A 12,091-nucleotide genomic window follows, 5' to 3' on the forward strand; every position below is an offset into this window, starting at 1 on the left:
ACACAAAAATTAATGAAAAATTAGTTATACACGTCATTGTTATAAAGAAAAATAATAGGGTAATATATGTACAGTTTAATAATTCTTGATACATTTCTTGAGCTAGAAAGATAGACCATAATTATTTTCGAACGATTGCTTTACACGAAAATTTCTGTTGCATTTTTGAGCATTTTCCTGTTGACATTTATATAGAAAAATTCCATATGTACTTTCCGTACCTGCGCGTTTTCTAAAGAAGTACAAGATAGACGAGCGAAACGACAAATAAAATAGCGACATCCTGTATTCAGTATTGTGAATACCTTTTGCTGTCTTCCTTCGTAATCTAAGCCAGCTTTTATTTCTCTTCATTCGCACACAATATGCGCGCCTTTTCTCGAAAGCTTTCGTCATCTTTAAAGTATGCAATCGGTCGTTCAAATTTGATTGTTCAGGTTCAAAGACTACGCTGAAATGTCTTTCCATGTCAGTAAAGATCGTGCGGTTCAAAACGCTTGAAGCAATATAAGTCATATATCGTTCCGATAGTTGCGAGACGCTCTATCGGCTACATGTTCCTTAGGGACATTAATAATCATGGGCTTTTTCGCGGAGTCTTTTGTCCCGAGAGTTTCGTCGTCATCGTCTTCTTGAACACAACAAGCTTTCGCAGAGAACTCAATTATCGGGAGGAACTTCTAAATCCGGAACTAACTAAGCTTACAAGTCTGCGTTCACCATCTTTCTTCAGTTTCTCTGCCAGTTGTATTCTCCAATATAAAAAAAGTACAGACACAGAAAGTCGAACCCAAGAAGAAAGGATTATCCGTTATCTCTTCTATATTATTATTGTAACTAAAAGTTTAATTGCCTTGACTATTATAGTTTCCCACATGATGAGAGGAAATTTATTTCTAAAATAAACTGATCCACACAATCTTATTGACAAAATTTCTGTCGATACTTCTGCTATCTTAACTTCTACTATCTTAATCGTCGTTATCGAGCAGTACACAGAAAAAAATGATTTTGCTAAGATATCAAAAAATTTAGATAGATACAATTCGAAAATAATTTTGTTTTGATCAAAAGAATTATATGTATAATTACTTTAGGGAATATTATTTTAGAGATTTTAGAGATTTAATATTATTTTACTCAAACTAATTGCTAAAATATTAAAACTTTTGGTCGTTGCTTAAGCATTCTACGTTATTATTTTAATGGTTGAACAAAATTATTTTCAGAGATCTGTATCTATTTAAAATACTTCAATAAAACTTAAAATACTTCAATAACTTCGTTTTTTTTTTTTCATAAACAGAAAATAAAATAATAAAAATAATACAAAATACAGACAAAATATTATTTGTCGTTTTATAATATTTCTCTCTTTATCTCTCTTTGATTTGACTAATTTAGATTTAAACATTTTAATGAGCATGTACGAAATTTCACGAACATTTTTCGTTGTATTCAAAAGCACGCGTTCTCGCGATAACATGAACGCACGATTTACGAACGACGTGGCTACACAGCTCGTTGATAACCGTCCGTTCCAAGAGTTACAAGCGGTATTTCCGAGGTTTTACGACTCCACATACGAACGGGAAGTCAACAATGACAACGGCAGGCGTTTTACGTCGAAGTAAAAGAGAAAACGCGCGCAGCAGTCAAGTAAACGGAGAAAAAATAATGAAACTCCGACGTGCCACTCGTGAATTATGCTCATTAGTGAAATTATAAGGCAGCAATGTCTTTTGTATTGATTTTCTCATGCAAGAATGCTTCGCTAATGCTTCGGTAAGCAAAATACGGCCAATTTACGCGAGAACAGTCGTGAAAGAATATTCAGGGAAAAAATGGTGAAAACATGAAATTGCACTAACAGCAAATAAAGGCCATTTCCGGTTGAGCGTCGATGTATTTTAATCATTGGGGCGAAAAACAGAGAAAGATGCCAAACGGGACCTCAAAAAGGTACATGATTCTCATGGGGAACGAATCAAAAATTGCGATAATAAAAGTCAAAAGGAATAAGAGAACGATTGTCTGTGCGAATACTCCGACTTGTCCGTTCCCTCTGCCTTCTGACGATGTTGCGTAGTTTGAACGCCTTTTCTTTTTTTTTCTTTTGTTTTCTACATTTGGATTCGCATTTCTGCTCTGCAGTTGAACGTCGGTGTGTTCTGAAAAGACTCATTGAGCTTGCCGAAGACCTTCCCTTCTCGAAAAGCCATGGATATTGAAATGTCTGGAAGAGAGCCAGGGAATGGTATGCCGGACAATACTCGGGAAATTTAGGAAGATAGTGATTAATAGCGTCTCTGCTTTGTGTGCAATCGTACATTCATGATACTTCCAAATGCTTGAATTTCTATCACCCATAAAATTCTAAAGGGAGAGGAGAATTGTTTTTATAATTATACTAGTCAACAAGGTTAGTAACATTAGTTTTATGTAGCTTTTAAAAATCTATTTTATGCTTCTTTGTTAATCCTGTTTTTCGTACCTAATATTTAAAAAGTAGCATGTTATTTTTGTGTAGTCATAAAGGCTTGTTTTTTTTTTGAAAATCTAAATATGGCAAATTGTTTCTATACATAGAAAGAATGGTTTTGTTAAAATGTTTAAAAAATTTAACTAAAAATGACAAAAATAATTGTATAGGATGCTCAAACTGGTTTGTTAAAATGTTAAAACTTTTTGTAGTTTTATTATATGCTTGAGCACCTTACATAATTATTTTGATCCAACAAAATTATTTTCAGATATGTCTAGTTAAATTTTTAGATACTTCAGCAAAATCGTTCTTTCTGTGTAATCTTAAATAATAAATAATCTTAAAGAATAAATTACCAAATAAATTTGATTACGTATATCATAGTTTCATTATGAAATCAGCCTATATTTTAATTGACAAGTTGGAAATCAGAATAGAAATTTTTTATGCTATACGTTGTATTTCTTATCATATGATTGAAAGGATAGAAAAGGAAAACGTGAACTTCATCTTACGATGTCAAGGTAATTGAAGAAAAATAAAGCAGATATTTCTATTAAAAATACCTGACCTGATAAATATTTCAATAAAAAGTTGTATCTGCTGCAGAATTTTTAATATTTATATTTATATTTAATATTTTTGTATTCAATGAATAAAAAGAATTATTGTTTTCATATAAAAAAATTTCATTTATTGACTGATGATATATCAAGCATTCGTAAAAAATATATAGTATATCTTGAGAAATGAATTTTCTATGTAATGCATATGTCGCTAAATTTGTCAACGAAGAAGAAATATACTTAATAATTTCAAGAGACTGTGACTCATTAAACATATCAAATAAGTTCGGAGGTAATCGCGTCAGGTTAAAACTTCAAACGTGATTGCAGGAAACTTTTCTAAACTTGGAGAGAAACAGAATTAAAAGTAATGCGCGTCTTCGGACTTTCCTAAAGCATAGCTCGGGTTAGATTGGCGCCTTATCTTTTTCGCATCCGCCTGTCCTACGGAAATCTTTCTCTCGCGATTTCTCTATAAGAAAACTCGTCGAGCCATTGTTTTCACCTACTTGACGACGAGCTCTACTCACCCGAATCAAAGATGGCCAGACGAACGGTCTTATTCACAGTTGAATGGGCATGTTCAAGAAAATAAGAAAAAAGCTCTTCCTGCGTGGCGCCATAAGGCGAGTTTAAAGATATAATCAATATATTTTCAAGTTCCCTGTCTCATTCGAGAAATATAGCGGAAAAGGGCAATCAAGATAGAAGGTAGAGAAAACGTTTAAAAGCTTTGTGTTCATAGACAATAAAATAATATCAATAAGAAAAGAAGTACTTACGAGAGAAGACAAACACATATTGTATTCGAAATCAATAAAAATAAATGATAAACAGCATAACTAATGTTAGTAATGTTGGTAATAAAAATCTCCGTGAAGAATGCGATGGCAAAAATCGAGATGATGATTGTTTTCCTCTTTATATACGACAGATTTATTTTATAAGAAGCGAAAATTAGAATTGCTAATTATATTCCACTTAATGATGAATTATTCAATTAATTACACAAAATTCCTCATAATACTCGCAAAAGTTAAGGAAGACCAACGTTCGGAATTCACGGACAATATTCGCGGGAAGTGAATTCCGATGCCGGTTACAGTAGCGGTTTAACTTTTGTCGTTAAAACTTATGGCGCGTTCGAGTGCGGACGTGAAAAATGAAAATGTAAGAGGAGCAAACGCGATGGCACGTCGTAATTAAAGAGCGCAGAGCGAGCGACAAAGGAACCATGAGAAGGATGGTTACGAAAATGCTCTACTGGAGAATCCGTAGATGCAGGAATGTGTAAGGAATTCCGAAAAGAACATTGAAACCATCAGATATCGCGTACGTCTTGAAAGTGCCAATAAAGGCGAGCTTTAAATTAAATTTTATATCTTAACTACAAAAGTAAAAATCTAGACATTTGTGACGTATCGTTTCCGAAAGTGCAATATCAGATGAAAAAAATAATGGAAGCTATGAACGTCATGCACGATTAAATTGGCAGAATTAATGTCGAGTTAAATAAAGGCGATACACTCTTCGTCCATTATGTCACTCTCATTATTATAACCACGCGTATATACGATGACATTTTCCAAATGAATTATTGAAGGAGTACTGTGGCGGTTGATGGGAATATTTAAACCAGGTCGATACCTTCAGTTAACGTGCATCTGGTATCGACAAACCGGAGACCCGTACTCCAATACTCCTTCCTCAGAAAACCCTCATCTCGTTTTCCTCTTCGCCTTTCTCACACACTAGACTCTCTCATCGCTCTTCCACCATCTGCTTTTTCCTTTTTCCTGTTTCCTCGGTTATATCCAGATCTTCCTTCTTCCGATTGCACTCCGTTGCCTAGGCTCCTGCGTTGTAGAAGAGTACGTCACAGTGACGTCAACAAATTTTATTTTGCCCGTGCGACCATTATTCGCGTCGTACAACCGAACTGTCTGAGTCGCGTAACAACAATAGAATACACGATTCTTGTCTCAACAATTTTAATATCCACAAATCTAAAAGTTTATTTTTTAATTATTATAATAATTTCGAAGTTAAACGCTACACAGATTGAAATCATCTTACGACAAAATATTTTAAATCGTTCTGGTTAAACTAAATTCACACAAAACAACAGCAATTTATTTTTCCTCTTCTTTTTTACTCAATAACCAATACAACATTTTTACCTTTATGCAAACGAATGAAATTTTTCGGTTTTGTTCGATCCAGATTCGACACAGCCAACCAACATTGAGTCAACAAGATAGACTGTGCGTGGAAACTTGTTACGCGTTAGATAGAATGTTTAAAAAAAAACAAGAAGCATTGATGGAGCTGACAGAATGTGCTGACCTATTTGCTTGCCTGACTAACTGCAAAAAGTTTTAAAATTTAGAAGCAAATATTTTATGAAGCTGATTTCGCTGACAATCATTTTCCCCGGCATGCAGCAATATTCTGTGTCAACACAACTACTGATCAGAGGCGAATTGAACCGAAAATACCGGAGTATCACGGTTGACATATTAAACAATAGATTACAGCAGAACAATATGCCCCGCCGTCCACATCCTCTCATCCTTCTCTCCTATTTCCATCGTGCTTTCGCTAATCTGCCTTTAGGTTTCCCAACGTGCATTCGAAAATGTCACGCCGATTTGACGCAGGTGGTTGCCCTATTGTTGCAGCCGGGTGTCACGTACGCTGCGCGTTGCGAGTGACAGAAGCTCGATGATCGATAGACCGGGGTTGTATCAGCGAAAAGATTGCCCCTTCATTTCGTTTGCAGATGGAAACATTTTTTTCCAGCAGTTTACGCGTCGGTCGGGTTTGAAACTCCGATATTTTTCCACCCACAGCTGCAGCAATAACCGAGATGCAACCGTTTGTTTGTCTATCCATTTGTTTCGAGGTGCTCTTTAAAAAATGGAATGTCCAGATCTATTATCGAAAATTCCGTGAAATTAAGACAGATATGCGGAGCACGAAAACTCATCAGTCATTCCAGCTCTATGTGATCTAATTATTATGTATGCCAAACTAACTCGTGTTAAATTTACTCACATTGCGCAACCGAAAGCTAACACAATTACAGAATGCAAATGAGAAACAGTGAATTACAACATCTACTTTGCTCTCAGCGATATTATAACGCTCCACATTCATCGCTGCAAATTCGAATGCGACAGTCCTCGTACTCTGATAGGACTCATTCCCAAGTTATATAATTGTGCATTGGATATTGAACTGGCTTCAATACGGATATCTTGTAATCCTGTCAGAACCTCCCTACAGAGCTGTCAACAATCTCCATTCTAACTAAACCGAATGCCATGCACTTCGAAACACATGCTTTGAGTATACGATGCGAAAAATATCATATATATATATATATATATATTATATATACCATATATATAATATATATAATATTATCAAAGAAGAAAAACCATTCAATCAGCCAACGCCTTTTATTAAACATGGAAAATGCGAATTTCTCCAGAGAGAAATTATTTCTTCGGCAGCTCCCCGAACTTCTACAGCATCGTTTCATCATTACAAGCTACGGCTAACATTTATTTCATTATTACAAAAGATAATGATGATATTAGATATTTTAATATTTTATTATTACTCGATTGGAAACGATACTCGGAAAATATTACAAAAGATGTATTAAAAAATCTCTAATGAGAGACATCGTTTTTTTAACGATCGTATCATTATACTTATATAATTATTACGTTTGAAAAAATGTCGCAAAAACGCTCTTCGAATACGACGTAATTAAATGTCCATATGACATAATTAAATGACATAATTAAATGTCTTTTCCTTTTATATTATACTTTATTGCACTTGGAAATTTATTATTGCTTTGATATATTTATTAAAAGTGTAAATGCATTGGTAGCAATGTCGCTTTTCGATATGAATACCTATCGCAAAAAGATATTGTGTAATTAATTATATTGTACAAATATATGGACAAGAGAACTTTAGTCAAACCAAATTTTGGTGCCTAATAATATTTTTATGTGAATTCGTATAATTTCGAATTCATGCATTATTAATTATCCTATATAATAAGTCTTTACATTTATTTTATGTATAACAATTAGCTTTATTTTAGTCGACAAAGATATTGAAAGTAAAATTATATGTCGAGCAGTTTATTGTGTAATAATTTTGTATGAATACGAGATATATGTATATATAGCATTGTACATATTGTACAGAAACAATACAGTACCATGTTATTATACCTCCTTAAAACATATAATATAAGCGTAGCGGTATACAACACAACAGCATTAACAGTGGCGATGCTGACCGAATAATTGTTTATATTTGCATGTAATTGTTATATATTGTAACCAAAGAGTTATGGTAATACTTGTTAGAACGTTTGTTGCCAGTGAAAATTAGCATTGCTGTCAGCGAGAAAGAACGAGCTGTATGGCGCCGAGTAACCGCGGTACTAAGTAATGCGGACGAAAAGCACGATATGCTACTCGTTAGTTATCACATCTGCATTCAGGAGCACTGCTGCAAACAGAGAATAAATCCGTTAGGTCAAGTACAATATAAATAACCATGATTTTATATTTTTCTTCGTTGTGCGGCGATTGTAAGTTAGTCGAAGTTTCGAATACATATAAAAGGGAAACAATGTCATACGTTCATTACATCGTTACACAGCATTAAATAAAACTCCGGGGATGCGAGAGTTGACTCTTCTCTTCTCTACACTTTAATGGAATTAGGAGAATTTGGATTAGTCATACACGAACTACAAATATAGGAACTTCAAGAAAAACAATGTTTCGAGCATCCAAATTTGAAATAATATCTAATAACCGAATATCTTACTTTATATATTTTAAGGCTCTGCACAATGGAAGAAATATTAAGAATAATATTGTAAATGTTAGAAAATAAAAAAATTAAGATTAAACGTAATTAAACAATGGATATAAATAAAATATATATCACATATTTCTGTCTTGTAATTTATTTGTATTCATTATGCGTTAACGCTATTCCTAATTTTTTTATTCATATTCCTTATTATATTTCTTTCACTATGTAGTCTTATAAAAAAATTTATAATATAAATCGAAAGTTAGGCGTTTTGTTATATATGAGTGATTATATGAATAGAGATATAAATATCCCTATGGACATTAGCTTTTTGAGAACAAAGGGTATGTAAAGATAAAGACCGTTTCGAATTGCAAATTGTTCGCGCAAAGGAAGAGCGAGTCCGCATGGATTTCCTGACTCGACGTTGTTCATTCGACTTTCCTCAAATATCTGAATGAGGACTGAATCTACATGTTAGCTTCTGGCATTACCATTGAATTCGGTGATCATATTCAGCGCTTTCGTATGCAAAGAGCACAATTATATACACTGAGAAAATTGATGTTCATTTGGGAAAGACGTATATACAACATGTGCATTATATATATTACATTTTCCTTTAATATAATAGATATTATATACAAATAACTACAAAAAATTATATTTGAAGCCAATATGGATCGATAAAAGAAAGATAAGAACTTACGATATTAAAATTTTTTAATATATAATATTTTTCAATACAATTTTTCGATACGAAAAAATAATTCATCCCATAGAACGCTTATTTATCGCAGTTAATCCATTTCCAATTGACCTCCTAATTTACGAACCTTATACAAATTATAGCTTTAAATAAAAACCTTTTATTTTATTAAATTATCAATCATTTAAAGTCTCATTATGAAACTTCAATCGAATTTTAATAGTCTTCGACGCTTTAAGCATTACACAAGCATAAATGTGATTACAAGTAAGTAACTTATCGTGAACCGTGTTTGGTAAGCGGTTTGTCAAAAGTTTGTCACTCAATATATTTCTCTGGAGACTTTACACACTTACATAAATAGCTTGTACAAGATTAGCTGTCAGTGCAATCGTAATGTAAAATATTAAGTTTTTCAGAGATCTATAAAATATATAAAGCTTTCTAAAAGAGAAATGTTTTTTAAATATGAAATATGTAAATTTTAACGTATATTCCAACTATTTTCAAAATTATAATTTGAAAACATAACATCAGAGATTTGTTTTTATATTAAGAGAAAATAAAGAAAAAAATAGAGAAATATTTAAACATAAATAAAAAAGAAGAATGCTATTTTTGATCAAAGCAGGTCTTGATGCTTAGTAGTATTCATAAATATACAATTATCATATTCTATTAACTTGATCGAAACAAAATTTATTTCAATTTCTTGAAACTTGTATTAAAATTTTTATTAAAAATATTTACGAATAAACCGTTTTCGTCTTTCCTCCTCTAATTTTCTTGCAACAGTATTGGATGTTTCCAACGTGACAGTAGTATTAACTTAAGACGTCACAAGTAGGAAAAGGATCGTAATTAAACACAGTAGTTCTAAACTAACACTCCAATAAATATCATCAAAATACCGCAAACAATTCCTTTTTACGTTGCATGTACACACTTCATATGCTGATCACCAAATATTGAGATCTCTGAATATTCAGTAGGTATAATGAAACACAAAGAGCTTTTGTACTATCGACTGCGAGGATGAGACTCAGAAAACCTTTATGATCATAATTACGAACTTTCCGATACGAACACCGTGCACAAGCTGCAGACGCAGTGTTCGATTGCGCGGATTTTAATGAATATGATGTATCGCGCGCATTGCAGGAATTGGTGCTTGTATTCCCTCTTTGGGGACATGTTAATCCTTTAATCAATTCGCACGATACGTCACAGATGCACATGATAGATGAACAGAAATGATGCGCATGAATAGATTAGAAGTGTAAAAGGCAAGTAAATATGAAAGCAGAAGTTTATATATATAAGCAAAAGTTTAAAGAGTTCTACATGTTTAGAATATATACATTCTTTATTAATATAAATTAATAATATGAAAGAAAAATATATGTAGATATTATTGAGTTATGAAGTAAAAGAGATTGTAGAATATATATTTCTGTTACATAAAGCATGCTTTTTATAATAGTATATGATAAACTTAATCCAATTCTGTTATTTTGAAGCGCATAGATAAATTGAAATTTATAATACGAAAGCTAAATTATTCGATTAAAACTTCTGGCAGTGATAAGTAAATTTTAATCAGAAAATTTAATACATGGAGAATTTTTTCAATTATTGGCATTTTCTCACAAAAATGTTTTTGTTCTTAAAAAAAAAATCAAAATTTAGGAATTTCATTACCTTCTAAAGTTAAAGGTCGATATCATTCTTACCTTCAAAAGGACTTCGCACAATGCTTATGTTAAGAGCAAAACTGTAGATATCTACTATATCATCGGAGCAACTTACCTCTTGTGTTCAAGGTGCAGGATACAACCCTCTACCATACCATACTGCTAAGAATTCTTATTTATGAAAATAAAGTTGTATTTATGCAATAATTAGAAAAATAGTGATGATTAGAGTACAAGAAAATAATTGTTTATAAGCTTAATGAAAAATGATGGAAAATAGTAAGAAATTATAGGAACCATTCTGTTTTACCAACATGAGTCACGGAATATTATTGGTCGCGAATAAAGCTAGGAACGTACAACAGAGGGTGCGAGTTGCAGCTTCACATAATCCTGCAATTGCATTTGGGGATTCCCCAGCACGAACGTAGCACGTGCATTTAGCGATCCGTCGAAGCGGCGTGGTAAAACGTTATATCGACATGTATGTACATATAGCTCTCTACACGCTAATGGATATACATAGGATTATACCGTTGCCGAAGCTAAATTTGCACTTGCCTGATGATGCTTGCGTACTGCATAAACTTGGGACTTTAATGATAGATATCAATTTCGATTCTATTCTCTCCCAAGCGATAATCAATACGTATCGAACATAACAATCGAGGCGATATTTGTGAATTATAATTAAGAATTGGAAACAAATTAAATTAAATTAACTTTTTTCTGTTATATTATATTACAAATTTCATTATAATGTTTATTAATAAAAAAAATTGTTTAAAATTATTTTTTTACAAATGATATTATGACGAATCTTAAATCTCTAAATTTCTCTTCAGAAGTTAAGATTTTATTTATTTTATTTATAATTTTAACCTTCTATAGTTGGCGGTGGATCTGTTGATAAATCCACTCATTTATAAATCTCTTTATCAAAAATGTCAAACAATTCAATTTTTTTATATTACAATTTGCAAATTTAGATTATTCTTATTAAAATATACTTAGCATTTATTTTTTTATGAATTATGTGATATTAATCTTTTGAAATTAATTAGTGCCTAGTTAACATAAGTTAAATAAATTTTGTAGATCTAGTATCAAAAATTGTGCTACAAATGTTGACGTCAGCTTCAAACGATTAAAAAAGCTATCACATACATATCTATCAATTATAAATTAAAATATTGTTTTAAAAAAATATATATATATTCGTATTTTTTTTACTTTTAAACAGAAAAAAGTTTTCTACTTTTTACTTTGTGAAAATAATAATTAATTTTCCTCGTGCCCAACTAGATCTTTCAAACTTTTATAGCTCACAATAACAAATCGGAGAAAAATCTTTGAGATATAAGGGTCCATAAGTACGTGACTACTTTTTACCTGTCCTCTATATCCGATAATCCTGATTGTATCCGCGATTCAACACGAATGATGTGAGCTATCCAACTATCTAATGTCGAGTAGTGTCACGAAGTCGTTACGTCACGTGCAAAGATCTCGACAGCCTCGGAAATTATTGTCCCCGCCATAACGTCGTTGGATCCAACGTACTACTTCTTTAGCCGGCAATAGCTGTCTCAAGCAGGAATAAGAAACCACTGTAGCAATGACTTTGATAATAATGTTGGAACGCATTATACTGGAAAGATAAACGAGAAGGGAGAAAAGGCAATGGATCCTGTCGTTTCTTTTGCGTACAACTCATTACCGTAGGGATCTAGACACAATAAAAGTGTGTGTATGTATATATATATATTATATATATATA

At 32.3% G+C, this 12,091-nt stretch overlaps 1 protein-coding gene across 1 annotated transcript in view; it reads right to left on the reverse strand.

The window, feature by feature from the left end:
• Positions 1-7,406: 7,406 nt before the first annotated feature.
• Positions 7,407-12,091, reverse strand: part of LOC108686362 (neurobeachin-like) — a 96,028-nt gene continuing 91,343 nt past the window's right edge. The window contains exon 2 of the mRNA XM_018191631.1: positions 7,407-7,593. Within this exon, the coding sequence (XP_018047120.1) occupies positions 7,582-7,593 (12 nt within the window). The 3' untranslated portion in view covers positions 7,407-7,581. The remainder of the gene's footprint in view (positions 7,594-12,091) is intronic.

This window comes from Atta colombica, unplaced genomic scaffold, assembly GCF_001594045.1.
Source record: "Atta colombica isolate Treedump-2 unplaced genomic scaffold, Acol1.0 scaffold176, whole genome shotgun sequence".
NCBI classification, from domain to species: domain Eukaryota; kingdom Metazoa; phylum Arthropoda; class Insecta; order Hymenoptera; family Formicidae; genus Atta; species Atta colombica.